General features: G+C 42.6%; 1 protein-coding gene across 1 annotated transcript in view; it reads left to right on the plus strand.

Annotated features, from left to right (window-relative positions):
- MCHR2 (melanin concentrating hormone receptor 2) overlaps positions 1 to 20,651 on the plus strand; it is a 46,621-nt gene that overhangs the window by 7,511 nt on the left and 18,459 nt on the right. Inside the window, exon 2 of the mRNA XM_050949328.1 lies at positions 7,925 to 8,134. Coding sequence (XP_050805285.1) covers positions 7,925 to 8,134 — 210 coding nt within the window. The remainder of the gene's footprint in view (positions 1 to 7,924; positions 8,135 to 20,651) is intronic.

The following is a 20,651-nucleotide window of genomic DNA, read 5'->3' on the forward strand; positions in this document are numbered from 1 at the left end:
TGATTTAGGCAATAACGGGTATCAAATGGGTCTCCACTTCAGTATTGTGGCAGCTCTGACAAACTACAGGAATTTTCAGTATCTCTAGAGAGCTGTGCAAAATTCAGCATGCCCCATCCTCTGGTCTCTAATTAAATATTTTTCTAATTAAATGCATAGATCCTTGTACCTTGCACATACAGCATGGAAGAAAGCATGTCGTCTCTCCCACCACAATTACTGTGTTCTCAGTATGAGGGGTTATCTTTGTCTTACACTCGGTCCCAGGCTTCAACCCTCTCTGACAATTCCACGTTGGCGCTAACAGTGGGGAGAGCCAAACAGAAACGGAGACGTATTTTCAAAACATCCAGAGAAAATATTTTCACTTGAAAGGTTCACATCTTTTAGTTTCATTTATTCAAGATCTCGTCTCTTGCTCTTTAGTTGCACTGCCTCTAATAGTACTTCAGTTGCCTTGGGATGCTTGCTACACATTCTTTGCTGATTATTGTAACATAAAATTTGACAGAGTAGAGAATTTGAACTTCTAAATGTAAGTTCAGAAATGCCTGTCAGGCTCTCTCCCATTATTGTGCATGAAGCAGTGCACAAAAGCCCTACAACAAGGAAGAACCGAATTTCATCTTTCTGGTAAACATGTTTACATGCAACATACAAAAGATTTATTTTATCTGGAAAGTCTGAGTGTTTAAACATAATAGCACCACTGGATGCCTGAAGAGCAACAGGGGTTTTCTGGAGATCATCTAGGCTCTGTCAGCATAGACAAGGTTATAGGCTGTTTGTCTACAAACATGGGAGGAAAGAACAAACAAACACAAACAAGCATCTCCACATGCTCCAATTATCAATGTCAGCAAACCAACATTATAGCTTTGTACCTCTGTTTTTTCCACATCACAGTCAGATGAGGTAGAAGCACACTTCATTATTTATTAGAGTTGTGTGAAACAACCATTTATGTCTAGCTGGCTCCATTGAACTCTCATTTGTCTTTGGAAATACTCTTATTTCATACATTTGAGGACTTAGTGGCTGCAGTACAAATAAGAAGAAACTTGGGACACTGTTTGTGTGGGTGTTATTAATATTATTTGGGTAATAAGCAGGAAGAACTGGAAGTGCTAATAAATAAATACAACTATGACATTGTTGGCATCACTGAAACTTGGTGGGATAATACACATGATTGGAATGTTGGTGTGGATGGGTATAGTTTGCTCAGGAAGGATAGACAGAAAAAAGGGAGGAGGTGTTGCTTTATATATTAAACATGTACACACTTGGACTGAGGTGGAGATGGACATAGGAGACGGAAGTGTTGAGAGGGTTAGGATAAAAGTGGTAAAAAACAAGGGTGATATTGTGCTAGGAATCTACTACAGGCCACCTAACCAGGTGGATGAGGGGATGAGGCTTTTTTTAAACAACTAACAAAATCATCCAAAGCCCAAGATTTGGTGGTGATGGGGGACTTCAACTATCCAGATATATGTTGGGAAAATAACACCGCGGGGCACAGACTATCCAATAAGTTCCTGGACTGCATTGCAGACAACTTTTTATTTCAGAAGGTTGAAAAAGCTACTAGGGGGGAAGCTGTTCTAGACTTGATTTTAATAAGTAGAGAGGAACTCGTTGAGAATTTGAAAGTAGAAGGAAGCTTGGTTGAAAGTGATCATGAAATCATAGAGTTTGCAATTCTAAGGAAGGGTAGAAGGGAGTACAGCAAAATAGAGACAATGGATTTCAGGAAGGCGGATTTTGGTAAGCTCAGAGAGCTAATAGGTAAGGTCCCGTGGGAATCAAGACTGAGGGGAAAAATAACTGAGGAGAGTTGGCAGTTTTTCAAAGAGACACTATTAAGGGCCCAAAAGCAAGCTATTCCGATGGGTAGGAAAGATAGAAAATGTGGCAAAAGACCACCTTGGCTTAACCACGAGATCTTGCATGACCTACAAAATAAAAAGGAGTCATATAAAAAATGGAAACTAGGTCAGATTACAAAGGATGAATATAGGCAAACAACACTGGAATGCAGGGTCAAGATTAGAAAGGCAAAGGCACAAAATGAGCTCAAACTAGCTATGGGAATAAAGGGAAACAAGACGACTTTTTATCAATACATTAGAAGCAAGAGAAAGACCAAGGACAGGGTAGGCCCACTGCTCAGTGAGGAGGGAGAAACAGTAACAGGAAACTTGGAAATGGCAGAGATGCTTAATGACTTCTTTGTTTCGGTCTTCACTGAGAAGTCTGAAGGAATGTCTAACATAGTGAATGCTTATGGGAAGGGGGTAGGTTTAGAAGATAAAATAAAAAAAGAGTAAGTTAAAAATCATTTAGAAAAGTTAGATGCCTGCAAGTCACCAGGGCCTGATGAAATGCATCCTAGAATACTCAAGGAGTTAATAGAGGAGGTATCTGAGCCTCTAGATATTAATTTTGGAAAGTCATGGGAAACGGGAGAGATTCCAGAAGACTTGAAAAGGGCAAATATAGTGCCCATCTATAAAAAGGGAAATAAAAACAACCCAGGAAGCTACAGACCAGTTAGTTTAACTTCTGTGCCAGGGAAGATAATGGAGCAAGTAATTAAAGAAATCATCTGCAAACATTTGGAAGGTGGTAAGGTGATAGGGAATAGCCAGCATGGATTTGTAAAGAACAAATCATGTCAAACCAATCTGATAGCTTTCTTTGATAGGATAACGAGTCTCGTGGATAAGGGAGAAGTGGTGGATGTTGTATACCTAGACTTTAGTAAGGCATTTGATACGGTCTCGCATGATATCCTTATCGATAAACTAGGCAAATACAATTTAGATGGGGCTACTATAAGGTGAGTGCATAACTGGCTGGATAACCGTACTCAGAGAGTAGTTATTAATGGCTCCCAATCCTGCTGGAAAGGTATAACAAGTGGGGTTCCGCAGGGGTCTGTTTTGGGACTGGCTCTGTTCAATATCTTCATCAATGACTTAGATGTTGGCATAGAAAGTACGCTTATTAAGTTTGCAGACGATACCAAACTGGGAGGGATTGCAACTGCTTTGGAGGACAGGGTCAAAATTCAAAATGATCTGGACAAATTGGAGAAATGGTCTGAGGTAAACCGATGAAGTTCAATAAAGACAAATGCAAAGTGCTCCACTTAGGAAGGAACAATCAGTTTCACACATACAGAATGGGAAGAGACTGTCTAGGAAGGAGTATGGCAGAAAGAGATCTAGGGGTCATAGTGGACCACAAGCTAAATATGAGTCAACAGTATGATACTGTTGCAAAAAAAAGCAGACGTGATTCTGGGATGCATTAACAGGTGTGTTGTAAACAAGACACAAGAAGTCATTCTTCCGCTCTACTCTGCGCTGGTTAGGCCTCAACTGGAGTATTGTGTTCAGTTCTGGGCACTGCATTTCAAGAAAGATGTGGAGAAATTGGAGAGGGTCCAGAGAAGAGCAACAAGAATGATTAAAGGTCTTGAGAACATGACCTATGAAGGAAGGCTGAAAGAATTGGGTTTATTTAGTTTGGAAAAGAGAAGACTGAGAGGGGACATGATAACAGTTTTCAGGTATCTAAAAGGGTGTCATCAGGAGGAGGGAGAAAACGTGTTCACCTTAGCTTTTAATGATAGAACAAGAAGCAATGGGCTTAAACTGCAGCAAGGGAGATTTAGGTTGGACATTAGGAGAAAGTTCCTAACTGTCAGGGTAGTTAAACACTGAACTAAATTGCCTAGGGAGGTTGTGGAATCTCCATCTCTGGAAATACTTAAGAGTAGGTTAGATAAATGTCTATCAGGGATGGTCTAGATAGTATTTGGTCCTGCCATGAGGGCAGGGGACTGGACTCGATGACCTCTCGAGGTCCCTTCCAGTCCTAGAGTCTATGAGAGTTTATGAGTCTATGAAGCGCCAACAGCATGGTCAGTGTGCTGAATGCAGTATGCACAAGTGGGAATGGAATTTTCTTGCCTGCAGATCTGCCTTCTTACCTTTTGTGTCTTTCAGTGAGATTGACACATAAGCCTCTACCCTCTACTGGAAAATAAACTGAAAAGAAATACTATAGGCACCCACTGCTTTCAGAAAACCTTTTGAGACTGTATTGGGTTGTCTGTTCTTTGTTGGGGAGAAGATATACTCATAACATGGCCCTGATGCTACAAAGCACTTTAACACGTTTCACTTTAAGCATGCAAGAAACCCAGCGGGACTGTTCTTGCCAGCTGCTGTCAGTGGGTCTATTATTTACATGCACCACGCCCGCACACCCCTCTCTCACACATACACTCTCCCCCCAGCCCACAACTGAGGGCTGTGCTGAGCTAGGAACTTAATTTTTGTAAAGGACCGGATCCTCATCCTCCATTGAGGAGTTCACTAATTTACTAATTTAACCCACTGTCTGCAGATATCATTGAATACACAAAAGCTGTGCTATAGGAACCTAATTACATTTGCAAAGTCAAGCACTCACAAATTAGAAAATGCCAGAATTAAGGCTGCCTGTGCAACTTTAATTCAGCCCCTTTATGCATATGAATTATGATACAGTCTTTAATTACATGATCGCACACAATTTTTCCACACAACCCCTGCCTCCTTTCATGAATAGGATGGACAGTGCTCACTGAATGAGCAGCTCTTCAATATTTTCTTTTCTCTGGATTGTTCAGTGCATGGCCCTAGGGCTTTCTTTACTGCACATGATTCAAACCCTGATCCAAAGACGGAATTATTAATTTCCTCATGGGCTTTTATTATTAGTTATTATTTGAATTATCATAGCCGTAGAGCCCCACTCATGAACTGGGACTGGGACTCCATTGTGTTAGGTACTGTACTCATCACTGTAATATCTGAGTGCCTCACAAACATTAATTATTATTTTTTCATGACCTTGTGAGATGAGATGGTGGTATTATCCCCATTTTACAGACAGGGAACTAAGGCAAAGAGATTAAGGACAATTGGGTGCCCCATTTAAGACGCCTGATTTTCCAACATCTCACTGCACTATCTAGCACTTTATATATTCAAGAACAGCTCTCATTGATTTCATTTGCAGCTGAGAGCGTTTGACCCTTCTGCAAATCAGACCCCAAGCTATCGACTTGGGCATCCAGAAAAGAGGAACACACAACTAGTAACCACCTGTGAAGAGTTTGGTTTAAGTAACTTGTTCAACGTCACACAAGAACTCTGTGGCAGAGACAGGAATAGAATCCAATTCTCCAAGGCAGTATTCAGCTGCCTTAACCAGGAGACAATCCTTTCTCTCCTCCAATCCTTTCCTGCCTCTTTCACTACACAACTTCCAACTGCTGCAATAAATAAGGCAGAGGTCTTAGAGACAACACCCTCCGTCAGTACATGACCCTGACTCACTCCTCGAAGCAGCAATACGGTGGAAAAATAATATGTGATCTTGTAATTATAGATTTCAGAGTAGCAGCCATGTTAGTCTGTATCTGCAAAAAGAACAGGAGTACTTGTGGCACCTTAGAGACTAACAAATTTATTTGAGCATAAGCTTTCGTGGGCTACAGCCCACTTCTTCGAATGCATGGAATGGAACATATATTGAGGAGATATATATACACATACAGAGAGCATGAAAAGGTGGGAGTTGCCCTACCAACTTTAGAAGGCCAATTAAGTAACGGAAAAAAAAAACTTTTGAAGTGATAATCAAGATAGCCCAGTACAGACAGTTTGATAAGAAGTGTGAGAATACTTACAAGGGGAGATAGATTCAATGTTTGTCATGGCTCAGCCATTCCCAGTCCCTAAAACACTCAAAAACCAGTAGGAGAACACTTAAACCTTTCTGGTCATTCAATGACAGACCTGCGGGTGGCAATTTTGCAACAGAAAAGTTTCAAAAACAGACTCCAACAAGAAACTGCTGAGCTGGAATTGATATGCAAACTAGATACAATCACCTTAGGTTTAAAAAGGGACTGGGAATGGCTGAGCCATTACAAACATTGAATCTAACTCCCCTTGTAAATATTCTCACATTTCTTATCAAACTGTCTGTACTGGGCTATCTTGATTATCACTTCAGAAGGTTTTTTTTTTTCCCCCTTACTTAAATGGCCTCTTAGAGTTGGTAGGGCAACTCCCACCTTTTCATGCTCTCTGTATGTGTATGTGTATATATATCTCCTCAATATATGTTCCATTCCATGCATCTGAAGAAGTGGGCTGTAGCCCAGAAAAGTTTCTGCTCAAATAAATTTGTTAGTATCTAAGGTGCCACAAGTACTCCTGTTCTTTTTGTAATTATAGCCAGTATCATAATGCATTTGAATGTGGGGGTGAAGCAAATTAAGTGTATATAAGTAACCTTAATTCTGGTATTTTGCAACTTTTGAGTGCTTTACTCTGCAACCTTAATAATATTCTTTTAACACAGTTTAACATTTGTGTAACATATTTAAAAAATGCCAATATAGGTCACCAGCCATAGAATAAAGAAGCTATCATTGAAGATGAATACATTATATGATAATCCCTCTGGGAATGAGCAGGGACATCTTTGCTGGTTGATCCAGAAGAAGCTAAGGTACAGGAAAGGGCAACAAAAATGATTAGCAGTATGGAACAGCTTCCTTATAAGGAGACTGGGTCTTTTCAGCTTGGAAAAGAGGCAACTAAGGGAAGATCTGATGGAGATCTATAAAATCATGACTGGTGTGAAGAAAGTATTATTTACTCCCTCTCATAATGCAGGAACTAGGGATCACCAAATGAAATTAATAGGCAGCAGGTTTAAAACAAACTAAAGGAAGTATTTCTTCACACAATGCACAGTCAACCTGTGGAACTCTTTGCCAGAGGATGTTATGAAGACCAAGATTATACAAGGGTTCAAAAAAGAACTAGATAAGTTCATGGGGTATAGGTCCATCAATGGCTATTAGCCAGAATTGGCAAAGGATGTAAAACCATGCTCTGAAGTGTCCCTAGCCTGTGTTTGCCAGAAGCTGGGAATGGGCGACAGGGGATGGATCACTTGATGATTACTTGTTCTGTTCATTCACTCTGGGGAACCTGGCATTGGTCATTGTTGGAAGACAGGATACTGGGCTGGATGGACCAGTGATCTGACACAGTATGTCCGTTCTTATGTTCTTATATAATGGGACATGGAAGGATGCATTTATGATAACTGACCAGTTGAAGCATTATGAGGGCATATGGTCAAAACAAACAATGTAACTGTTTTAATTCAAAGTACCAAAATTCACTGTCCTCTTTCATTCCTCTCGTCCCCATTATTTCCATTCTCTCTTTTAGGTAAGCAAACAAACAAATCTTGCCATGTCTCACATCCCCTTGCAGCCCTGTTAGCAAAGGAGATTCCTCTTATTCTCAGATATATAATTATACACTTTTCTGCATCTGAGGCGATATGTTCAGCATTTGTAAGTCTGCTACTTGCTTCAAGTGTGGTGGCTTGCATGGAAAACATTTTGCTGAGGGGCTACTGAAACTCATTTTCACCTGTGACCTAAACTACAACTAGAACCCAGGCCATCGGAGGTGGCCAATTAATGTTTTAGGGCCAGATTTGTAAAAGTGCTGAAAGCTGCAGAGAGGTGCCCAGTGGGATTTTCAGAATTGCCCCTTTAAAAATCTAGCCCTTGGTTCACTGCATCATCTAGTACTCAGGTCAGAGGGCCTGAGTTTCACCTCTCACTTACAGTAGCTTTACCTCATGGTGCTCCATCAACTACAGTGGAAGTATTGAGAGTGGAGAATCAGGCCCAGAGATTTTTTAAATTTTTATAAATTTTGAAAGAGAAGTTTGGGCTACCCAGGTGGGCACTGAAAACTAAAGAGCATTAGCTCAGCAACATTGATGTTGACTATGTCAAGTAATCTGTTTTCCCCATTTATTTCAGGTCTAGAAAAAAAAACATTCCAGATATCTATATCTGCAATCTGGCTGTAGCAGATTTGGTTCATATCATTGGCATGCCCTTTCTCATTCATCAGTGGGCCCGTGGAGGAGAGTGGGTGTTTGGCAGCCCTCTGTGTACCATCATTACATCCTTAGACACATGCAACCAGTTTGCATGCAGCGCTATTATGACAGTCATGAGTTTGGACAGGTACGTGGTTTAATCTGAATATATCCTAATTCTGTACAACAAATGCAACACTATTTTAATGTCATGTTTAAAAAGAGCTTTTCACAAATCCATCTTTATTAATTCCTGAATAAGAAATGTTATCTTTTCTGCAGGTGTTAGTTTACAAACAGTATGAATACCCTTTTCTTGCTGTTTTAGGCCCCGGGTTAGCGATGTACTTGAACACATGCCTAATTTTAAGCATGGAAGCAATCTCATTGACTTCAGTGGAACTATCTCGGGGTTAAAGTTAAGCACATGCTTATGCAGCTTGCTGCATTGGGGGTGCAGATTATATTAATAATCAATTTCCCAAATAAACTATATATATTTTAATGATTATAGTGTAATAATAATAAAAATGGCTTCATGGTGAACTACAGAAGCCTTGATTTTAAAATAAAACAGTGACAAATAGTATATCTGTTTATATTATTTCTGAAAATAAATGGACAGGAAGGACAAGTGTACAGTGAACCTAGGATGCTTTTACAAGTGTAGTAGAAAGGTGAACAAAAAAAAAACACCACCAATTCAGGAATAGAAGGAAAGCATTAAGGAAATGTTAAAGAGAGATATGAGTTAGGATAAGAAGAGGTGAGGGGTAGAAAGATTGATTTGTAAGATGTTGCTATGAAAGGTGCCAACTAAAACCATGGGTGTGGATTATATCATCAGAGGAGAGTAAAGAGAAGACTAAGGATAGAAATTTGAAGGCATATCAATGGAGAATAAAATAGAAAAATGAAATCTAGAAACAGCTTTAAAAGTAGGTAACTACAGCCAGTTTTTCCTGGGATAGATAAGTGTATTAACATTAGACGTAGCAATTGAATGACAAGGAATTGAATAAAAAAAAATGAGAAAATGACAATTGTCGCTCTAATCCAGTTTTTAAGGTAGGGATCTGGCAGAGCCGCCAACAGGGGGCACAAAAGCGACGTTAAAGCACTGCCATGGCAAAGGCTCTGCTCAAAGCACTGCTGTACCAGCACTTTAATGTCATTACCTCTTTTGCGCCCCCTAGGCCACCGATGGGGTGGGGCGGGGTGAGGAGAGAGAAAGGAGCAACTGCCCTGTGGCTGGTGATTTAAAAGGGCCCGGGGCTCAGACTGCTGCTACTGCGGCAGCGGCTGGAGTCCTGGGCTCTTTAAATCACCGCTGGAGCCCCGGGCAGTGCCGGCCAGGCAGCACAGATGAGCTGGCTGGAGGACGCTGATCCCCGGCCCTGCTCCTTCTACCTGAGGCCCCGCCCCTTGGACATAGAGCCAGCCCCCATAGCGGTAAGAGCTCAATTTTACTTTCACCTCTGACTTTGTGGCCACTTCTAAACAAAGATAGGTTGAGCATGTTGGCTACCAGATCCTTATTTGTGTCTGTCACCTTGCTGAATAATATTATTTTCCCCAGAAATACTTCCCCTAGCAGTGGTCCTTCATGAGCTACATTAGAGAGCCATCCAGTCGTAGCATTGATATCATAGCCTTTACACCTTGAAAAACAACTTTATATACGAGTGCTTCAAGAAGTGACATAAACAACTGCCTCTCCATGGTTAGCTGGAAATTGCACGGGCTGCCTAGCAGGGTTTGCCTTTCATTTACTTGATTTAATATTTAATAATAAATCATTTAAGCAAAACTCTAAAAACTACTTGGGTTGCTAATGCATACTGTCATTTACAACAAGGTTTCCCACAGTGACACTGATTGAGTGACCATAGCTAGCCCCCACTAGGACCCCGGTCACAAGGGCTTTAAGGGCTTGGCTACACTGGAGAGTTGCAGCGCTGATGGTGGGTTTACAGCACTGCAACTTAGTAACTGTCCACACCTGCAAGGCACATCCAGCGCTGCAACTCCCTGGCTGCAGCGCTGGCTGTACACCTGGTCTGCTTGGGGTGTAACGATTGCAGCGCTGGTGATGCAGCGCTGCTCGTCAAGTGTGGCCACCAAAAGCGCTGTTATTGGCCTCCAGGGTATTAGGAGGTATCCCAGAATTCCTGTCCACAACAAACCGGAAGAATGGCTGAACTCTGAGCTCCCGAGCTACTTATCTAAAAAACAAATGCAGCTGCTCTTTGCTCCAGCGAGTGACGAGCGGAGGCAGGGGAATTGCTTTGGAATGTTCACAGCTGTTTGCTTGAGGAGAGAGAGGAGTCCGTGTTGAGCAGCTGCTTATGTGGTCTGAAGGCTATTTAGGAGTGCATAATTTGCATTTAGTGAGTAAGAGAGGGGTGGGGGAAGGGCTCGAAACTTTTAAAATGATTGAAGGTTGGTGCTGTGTATCTTACAGTCCTTAGAACTTGCAAGGCAAGGAGCTGAGAACAGTGTCAGGTCCAAAAATCCACTCTCTCTGTCTCCCCCATGCTCCCTGTCACACTCCACCCCACCCCCCTGTTTTGAAAAGTACGTTGCAGGCACTTGAACGCTGGGATAGCTGCCCACAATGCACCACTCCCAACAGCGCTGCAAATGCTGCAAATGTGGCCACACTGCAGCGCTGGTAGCTGTCAGTGTGGCCACACTGCAGCGCTTTCCCTACACAGCTGTACGAAGACAGCTGTAACTCCCAGCGCTGTACAGCTGTAAGTGTAGCCATACCTTGAGGCATTTGTGCTGCTTAATATAGATTAATGTTGATGTCACAAGCAAACTTTAAGTACATAAAACAAAGCTGGAGTCGTGGCAGCAGAACTTTAGTCTGTTGCTAAAGGGACACATCCTCAGGAACAACTCACAGCTCCTGTCGTTCTAGTGGAGGAGGAGACACACATCAGAACTTATTCCAATGTCCTTTATATCAAAAGTAAATCCACTGAAGTCAGTGGTGTTACATCAGTTATGTACACAAGTTATGTTGACTCAGCTGCATCACAGAGAGATGTGAACAATCCACGCCCCTAAGTGAAACAGTTAAGATGACCCATCCCTCAGTGTAGACAGCACTATGTTGATGGAAGCAGCTGCTATAGCAGTTTAATTGAAGACATAGCCTTACTCTGTTCCCAGTCAGGGCTGGCTCCAGACACCAGCGAAGGAAGCAGGTGCCTGAGGCGGCCAATAGAAAGGGGCAGCACTCCGTCCAGTACGGGGGCCGCATATCTAGGTCTTCAGCAGCACTTCAGCGGCGGGTCCTTCACTCCGTCTCTTCTTCTTCGGCGACACTTCAGCGGGAGCATCTTGTTTTTGTTTTTCGCTGGTTGGGGTGGCAAAAAAGCTGGAGCTGGCCCTGCTCCCAGTGAAGGAAGGGTCAAACCTCCAATTCACTGAAATATGAGCAGGATCCAACATATACAATCTAAATCCATCAAGTAATAAACCAGGGATTGGGGACACTAAATTAGAATTGCAGATTCAATGACATTTGAGTAGTGGTAACAGAAAAGCATCTTGAAGCTTCACATCACAGTTATGCCTGGTTAGTTTAATCCTTCTGATAACCAAGGGTTAGTGGCAAAATGAGTTCTTTCAGTTACATTCTTATCTCAATGGATTTGTTTTAAGATAATGAAATGAATTTTAACACGTTTTCTTTTGCAAAAGTCTGATTTGAAAATGTTTTAACACACCAGAGCATGATAGACAATATAAATCCCAGAGGTTAAATTCAGGTATCAAAACCTCATATAGTCATTCTCAATTTTTTTCTATCTGCCAGACAGAAATGTGCAGATAATCCAAAAACTACCACCCGCCTCTCCCTATGGGGGAAAAAGCCTCCTTGCTTTATGTTCTTATTAATATTCAAAAAATATATATTTTAGTAAATTAAAGGCGTCCATAAAACTAAAATATCCTAGTCAAGAACTGAGCAAAACTAATCACTGTGAGCCTGACTCTACTTTTACATCACTTTACACTGGTTCCACTCTACTGTCTTCAGTAGACTTATTCCTGATTTGCACTGGACTATGTGAGACTGGAATCAGGCCCTCTGTTACAAAACTGTTAGAGTTAGGCCTCAGCCATGGGTCTCAGATCCAGATGTCTGTGGTCCTGCTAAAGTCAGCAGCAAAGCTCCTATAGATTTCACTGGATACAGCAGGATGAGACACTTTAGATTTAGATCTAAATTTGAGCTTCCCTAAAGTTTGGTGTTCACATTAAGGCCCATTATAGAGATAGTCCTGAGCCATGAAACTGAGTTTGTGATGTAAATACATATCCAAACATACCCAATGTTCAGTGGAACAAAAATTGGTCAAGTATTCCAGTTCAGGCAGATCTCTAATCTCTACATAAGAATGGCCATACTGGGTCAGCCCAAAGGTCCATCTAGCCCAGTATCCTGTCTTCCGACAGTGGCCAGTGCCATGTGTTTAAGAGGGAATGAGCAGAACAGGCAAACATCAAGTGTTCCATCCCCTGTTGCTATGTCAGTATTCCTGATGAAACTCTCCATTATACTCAGTTAGTTCACAGTTTGAGAGAAGGCAAGTTCAGCATCTTAAAATTATCTACTGTATAATAAATATATATTAAAAATTAAACTCATCTAGGACTTAAAATGTTATAGTATAGGGGATGCCAGATACTCCCCTCTGCAGAATGAAAGAACAGAAGTAAACATGGAGAAAAAAGGCAAAGGGGCTGTAAGCTGCGAGGCATATCTCCCCTACCTTAACACACTCAGAGCTGTCCGTGGCCTGCATGTGTGAATGTTCAGTGGAAATGGAGGAGAGAGGTATGCAGCCAGCTGCAGGAGGAGAATGCAGCTGCTCTAACATGCTGTGCTTTCTTCGGTAGGCATTTGAGAAGATTCCCCATAAAACTGAAGGTAACATAGCACTGGAAGTTTTCCACCTTGTTGAGGTTGGCAAGGGTTTCCACAGTTGAGGAGGGCTCTCTACTCCAAAAGCTTTGATGAAAGGGAGGAAGAATCTTGAGAATGACCTCTTCATTGCTCGTCCTGAAGTGGAGCTCAGCCAGAGATGTTGTACTGGGCAATGCATTCCTCTTCTCCCAGGATGGGACATCAGGGCTGTTCTGAGAAGACTCAGTTTGCCTATCCTAACACATCCTTCCCAGGAGCTCAACTGACAATACAATTAGATTAGATGGAGTCTGGTTCCTTCTCTAGCAGTGTACACTGAATGTGAATTGCAGACAAAACTGAAATCAGTGAGAAAAGCAGCACACACAGACATACTACAGAAAGGATAACTATGTTAAAGCCAAGGAAATGAGTAAATAATTCAGGCCAGATTCATTCTTGTTGCTACAGGAAGGGATAAGTTACACCTTCCTGCACCAGCCTGAACTCATGACCTTCAGGGTAAGTTTGATTCACATCAAGGAAAGGAACTGCTGATGCATACCCTGAGCCAAATCTAGCCACATGAGCATCATAGAATATCAGGGTTGAGAGGGACCTCAGGAGGTCATCTAGTCCAACTCCCTGCTCAAAGCAGGACCAATCCCCAACTAAATCATCCCAGCCAGGGCTTTGTCAAGCCAGGCCTTAAAAACCTCTAAGGAAGGAGATTCCACCACCTCCCTAGGTAACCCATTCCAGTGCTTCATCACCCTCCTGGTGAAAACGCTTTTCCTAATATCCAACCTCCTTCACTGTAACTTGAGACCATTACTCCTTGTTCTGAGGATATACTCATGTCAGTCAATTTAGTGATTTCCTTTCTTGTGCTAGATTTCATTTTATCAGCTTTGGGTTCTGCACTGATGAGTTCAAGGAATGAGAGCTAGAAAATTTAATGAATTTAGAAACACAGGGCAGGAGCAGTACCTTTACAGTCAAATTTCTATTACTAAAAATGCCTAAACAAGTAATTAAGTGATCCAGAAGTAAAGTCATCATAAAACATTTAAAGCGATAAAAATAGCTAAGGGCCAGATTATGTTATCCTTATTCATATCAAGTAGTTCATTGCCCCAGGATTAATCATATTGATATCAATGAGATTACTGTTGGCATAAGGTACTACTCAGTCTGAGTAAGGTATTACTATCTAAATAATTGTGAACCTGATTTGCCTGTTTAAATGTGCATTTAATCAACTTCAGGTCTTCTGGTATAGTGTATTTGGCTGATCTCTTTTTCTATAACTCAGATGGAAAAGCGATGGGCCAATCTCAAAAGCTTAGCATTGGCATTCCAGTCTAATAAGCACCCACAACTTTGGTGGTGTCTCTAAATCAGAGTTTACAAAACTGGGATGAGATTCATAGGACAACAAGCATCTCCATAAGACTCTGTACTTCCAGTTTTGGTCCTGAAGATTCATGGGCCCAAAATAAAGAGGATAGGGTTCGTACCTCATCTAAACTGGTTCCCCAGTTCTAAAAAGGCTCTAGAATAATCATACTGATATACTTTGCACTTATGTAGCACTTTTCATACAAAGATCTCAAAGCACTATACAAAAGGTGGATAAATATTATTAGTCCCATTTTACAAGTTGGGCACTTGAAACACAGAGAGGTTGTGTGTCTAAGGTCATATAGACTCAGCAGCAGAACTGAGATTAGACCAAGGTCTCCTTGCTCCCAGTCCATTGCTCAACAAGAAATCTCATTTTGCCCTAAGGCTGCCTTATGCCTCTCTGGTCAAGTAAAGTGACATTAAAGTGGATGTAAATATAATTTATTACACTTTAAAGCCCCTTTACACTGCCCTTTGTGCAAATAAAAATTCCCCTCCCCACCATGAATAAAATTGTATTAAGTGTTTAGACAGCAGACATTCACCTTTGAACTGCTTCAGAATTCTTCAGCTTGGATTGAAAAAAACCTTATGCTAAAATTAAGAAAATATAGTATAAGCTTTTTAAAAGCAATATCAGGGAGCGCTCAATTTGCAAATACATATTTTCTTCACTTTTTATTTTGCCTTCACTCTTAAACTGAAACTCCATTCTCTATTCAAACATACAGTACATAGTAGAGAAAGGGTAGTGTATATTCATAGAGTTCAAAGTCAGAAAGGACCATTAGATCATCTAATCTGACCTCCTGTATATCACAGGCTATTAAATTTCACTTTGTTGCCCCGTACTGAGTCCAGAAACTTGTGTTTGGCTAATGCGTATCTTCCAGAAAGGCATCCAGTCTTGATCTGAAGAACACAAAAGATGGAGAATCCACCATGTCCCTTGGGAGTTTGTTTGCAGCCTGAATCACTCTCACTACCATTTTCCTCTTTAAATTTGTCTGTCTTCACCTGCCAGCTATTGGAATTGTTATGGTGACAGGTTTCAGAGTGGTAGCCGTGTTAGTCTGTATCAGCAAAAACAAACTCCTTGTTGGTCTTGTTATGCTTTTCTCCACTAGATTTAAGAGTCCTTTAGTACTCAGTATTTTATCCCTATGAAAGTATTTATACACTGTAATCAAGTCAATCTTCTTTTTGATAAGCTAAAAAGGTTGCTAAACTTGCATTGCTCCTCTCTACAGTCTCAAGAATGCATTTCTTCCAAAGATGTTGCATTGGTTAAAGAAAATTACAAAGTAACAATCTGGAAGTTTACTATAGATGCACCTGCACATTATCATCTTCTCTAAGTTAAAGCCACCTTAGAAGTAAAAGATTCATAGGCATTTACAAATCAAAGACTATTGCATTAATTCAGTCTGTGGCACAAAGATGCTCTCCATCTCAGAATATACTGCAGATGTTTCCAAAAATTTAGACTAGAGCATGTGTGTGATAAAAAAATAGATGACTGATAAAAAGAATAGAAATAATGTATTTTCATAAACAGGAATCACTTTCAAAACTCATTTATTATGATTATGTCATCATTATCTAGCACTACAGATGTACATCACACTGTGAAACAGGTAAAGTGTGTAAACAGATAAGACTGACTGTTACTAGATTTTCCCATTACTTTGAGATACGCTCATTTATTAGGGTTACTCTTCTTGGAGGGGTGGGTTCTGTAATTCTATCAATGTACTGCTTGTGTGACTTGTATTCTCATACGGAGCTCTACTTCTCCTTTCTGCAAGTTCCCTTCCAATGGAGCTATTCTGCAGGACCTACGTTCCCCGGGGCTGGGTCCTTCCAGCCGCAGAATCAGACTGACACACATACACACACACATTAACAGAGTCCATCTGAGAGGACTGGGTTAATCAGCACTCCCAAGCTGACCCCTTAAATGTCCTGGATCCAGCAGGCTGGGTCAAACAGCACTTCCAAGCTGTCACCCTCATATGCCATGGGCACTGGATTGGAATAGAGTATGCCTGAGCAGGCTGGGTTGAGCAGCACTTCCAAGCTGCTACCCCCATATGCCCTAGGTTCAGCACGTCCCTATCCCCATATTCATGTTACAATTGTTCTGGTAGTAACCCACTTGATGAGCAAACCCCACAGGATTTTGGGGCGCTGCAGAGATCTTTAGCTTAGGTACAAGGAGTGTTGCTGCAGACACACACACAGAGACACAGAGAGAGACACACACAGAGAAACAACCAGCTTAACCATGAAAGTTAGTTATTGCCAGGTAATAACCATACAAGGGGAGCCAAACAAACAAAACAGTTATAATATGAAATCTAACTGAAATTTGATCACACAAGTCAGGTTTAGAAAACTGTAACTGATCACACAAGTCAGGGTCAGAAGGCTATGCCTAGAGAGAGAGAGTTAGGTTTTTACCACTCCGTAACGTTTGAATTAATTGGGGTTCTCAAGTGGTGGGAAATGAGTCAGACAGGCTGGATACTGTGCCCTGGTTCCCCAAGAACACAGAGCTGATAGGTAACAATTCCCCCCGTTGATGGGATGAATCAATTACTCTAAATGTCCATTCTTGAGAAAACTACATATGTTAAAGAGCAGCTTAGCTGTGACCAAGGCAGTGTTGGTTTTAGTAGGAATGGCTTCCACCCATTTGGAAAAGGGATCTACTATTACCAGGCAGTATTTATTTCCTCTACTGCTGGTGGGTAAAGGGCCTGTAACAGGGTGCAGACTCACCACAGCAGCACCTGTTAGGGAATTAGCTCTTTCAGCAGTGCGTCATCGATAGAGGTGTCTCTCCCACCATTACTGTCAGTCTCCACCATCCTCACAGTTGGATGCACATCACTCCCAGACCATGGCATGCGCTTCTGGACATTGCCTTCCGGCTGTGCCTGCTCTGCTGGCTCTCCCCACCTTCCGGGGGACCGGCAGCTTCAGGTTCTATCACTCGCCTCAGTGGCTCACTGCAGTCCTCAGTTTAGCCCCTTTCTCCAAGGGCAAACTGCAGTCTGGCTTAGCCACTCTCATCACTGGCAAGTGGAGGGGCCCGGCCCACCCGCTACTCTGGGCCCTGTCCCAGGAACCCTCTAGCAGCAGCCACTTACTGCCCTCCTCCAACTCTCTTCCACTGCCTCCTTCCCTGGGCCACTTCTCCATAGCCCCAGCACCTTCTCTACCCCTTTGTGTCAGGGCCCCAGTCTGGCAGCCGTCAGCCTAGAGCTCTGCCAGCCTCTGCAGACCCTGTCCTGTCCTGTCCTGTCCTGTCCTGTCCTGTCTTGGGTTCTTCTGTCTTTGCCCTCCGGGGAGACACTGCCTTTCTCCTTCCCCTGAAGCCTTCTTATAAGGCCAGGTCTGGCCCTGATTAGCTGCTTTCAAGCCTCCACTTGATTGGCTCCCAATAAGCCCTTTTAGGATTGGTGGGGACTCTGTGCAGCCTCGCTGGCTTGCTTTAACCCTTTCCATGCCAGAGTGGGGCAGCTGCCCCACTACACAGCTTGTGTAATCTATCTGAATCCAGGACCATGGACCCTCTATTCTTTGGTGTCCCAATGCATTTTTTTGAACCTGGTGATCAGCATTAACCATGGCGCACTGCAGACGATTATGACACCTCTGATCTATATCTGCTTTCATGCCTGGCCACCACTCTGTATCTTTAACCCTAATTAAAATATCCTGTTTTTCTCTATGCCCTTGCTGATGCACAAATTGAATCAGGTCCTCCCGTACCCAGCTGGGGACTATCCAGTACCCTTGACAACCTGCATCCACTACCCTCAAGACATCTGCAACCTTCTCAATCCTATATTTTTCTGTGGGATCTCTCCCCGTCTTGGCTAAGGACCAGATGTCTGTATCCCCATCTTGAAGGGTACTTAAGTCCTAGGTATCTATTCCTTTGCCTAAAGTTTTTCCTCTGGTAGTTACTGCCTCTATTTGTTCTACCTGGTCTGTGTCTCTAATGTGGTTACTAGTAGCAACAGCTTTGGCTAAGGCATCAGTTCTGTTCAAGTATGCTTCTTCTGAGTGATTTTTCTGATGCCCTTTTGTGTGAGTCATCCAGGTGTCTCCAGTTCTTTCCTTGATCAGATTTGCTGTTTATCTCCATTTGTCTGAATGAGAAATGAAGCGCCCATCTGCGGCTATCATTTCTCTATTCAACCAAAGGGGAAGCCACACAGTGATTGCTCTGGCTGTCCAGTCAGTGTAAATAGTAACAGAAGTGTCCCAGGATTCATAAGCTAGGACAGCTCTAACTGCATCCACCTCAGCTGCTTGGGCAGAATGGGGGCAAGCTAGTCCTTGGACCATCTCTCAGTCATTTATGCGAATGGCTCCATACCCTGTTTGGCGATGACCCATATGGTAGAAACTTGAGTCATCTGTAAACCAAACTGCATACCCCTTCTGTTTAGCATCTGCAAGCCTCGTGCCTCCCTTGACTGGCCATTCAAGGTGTTTTACAAGTGGGAGGGGGCAGGTATGCTCCTCTCCTTCTATAATTAGCCCATACAGGTCTGGTGAAATGGCTTGTTCTTTTTTAAACTTAATTCCTCAGTTTACTAAGGTAAGGATCCATTGAGCAATGCAGGGGTTAGAGACCTGGACGTCCTATATTTTCCCAATATGATGTACTTGAGTGTGGAATGCACCATCTGAACAATGACCTTCGACCCTCTAATAATAAATTCCCAATGAGTGAGGTTCCAGACCAATGCAAGACACTCCTTTTCACTGGGGCTAAAGCCTTGCTCTGTTTGATCCAGGAGCCTCCAGACATGTGCAATGACTCTGAGCTTGTCGCATTGCCTTTGGTTGAGAGTAGCTCCGATGCTTGTATCTGCAGAGGTCAATTAGATCACAAAGGGCAGGGTAAGGTCAGGATAAGCCAGGGCAGAAGCAATAGCCAAACCTTGTTTCAAGGTGGCCAGTGCAGTCTATTGGTCTGGTCCCCATTTCCAAACACTGCGTTGTTTTTTTAAATAATTGATACAGAGGCTTGGCTTTGTCAGAGAACATTTCAATGAACTTTCTGGAGAAATTAAAAGTTCCTTAGAGAGCTCGCAGGGAGTGCGTGTCAGTGGAAGCAGGAAGCTTTCCTATAGTTTCTACCCTTTGTTGATTGGGAATCCGGCCATCCTCCCCAAGACACACCCCCTGGTATTTCACTTGTTGCTCTACTAACTGAGCTTTTCTCTATTTACCTTAAATCGAGTTTCCTGCACTACAGTCAACACCTTCCTGGTGATTTCCCTGTTCATTTCCGAAGTGGGGGGTGTGTATTAGGATGTCATCCAAGTATGAAATTATGTATGATTGGTGGTCAGGGTGCAGATGGTTCTGCTTTTAGTGACCTGGGCATGACAAATACTAGGGGAAGAATGGAAAACTTGAGGAGTCTGGCTGGTGGCATATTGTCATCCCCTATAGGTAAAAGCAAACTTATATCAACATGAAGGATGGAGGGATATAGCCATGAAAGCATTAGCCAAATCGGTCACAGAGAACCGTTTTGAGCCAGCTGCTACAATTTCTTTGTATTCAGCTCCTACATGGGCTGCTGCAAGGGTGGCCGCATTTAATGCATGGAAGTCTATTGTCATTCTGTAAGTGACAATGTCTGCCTTAAGGACCGGCCATACTGATGAATTGCAGATACTTTGCATAGGCACAAGCACCCTTTGTTCCTAGAGGCAGTCTATAGTATTTTTAATGCCCTCCTCTGCTGCAGCTGGGTACTTATATTGCCTTTGAGGAGGGGGATCTTTTCCCTCAATCTAAACTTCAGCATTATGTTTTCCACACTCTGCCTTATTTTTAGTCCATACCGTGGAAAATTCTTGTACTCATGTATCACTAATGGAGATTAGGGTGGCTGTGGGTGCCTTTATAGCAGCACAACAATGCACAGCAGAGATCTCTGCAGCCTCCCCCCCCCCCAAAGTCCATAACACACCGTTAGCTAGATCCACAGTTAGCTGAAATGTTCGGAAGAAAGGAACACCTAGGATTCCCTTCTCATTTCCCTCATGAGCACAGCATTCTATTGTCCCTGTAGTCGTCAATTTGCAAGGGAACATCCTGCCAGAATTCCTGGATTTCTCCACCATACCCACTGAGCTGAACCTGTTTAGCGGTGGGTCTCCCTCCAGAGATCCACCGGGGATTTAGAATGTTTACTGATGCTCCGGTGTCCACTAGCAATTGGGCTAACATCCCTGGGTTCCCCACTGTAGCCTTCACAGTGGCTTTCCCCCATATATCACACTGAAGTCTTGCTATC

This window comes from Gopherus flavomarginatus, chromosome 4 (genome assembly GCF_025201925.1).
Source record: "Gopherus flavomarginatus isolate rGopFla2 chromosome 4, rGopFla2.mat.asm, whole genome shotgun sequence".
NCBI lineage: Eukaryota > Metazoa > Chordata > Testudines > Testudinidae > Gopherus > Gopherus flavomarginatus.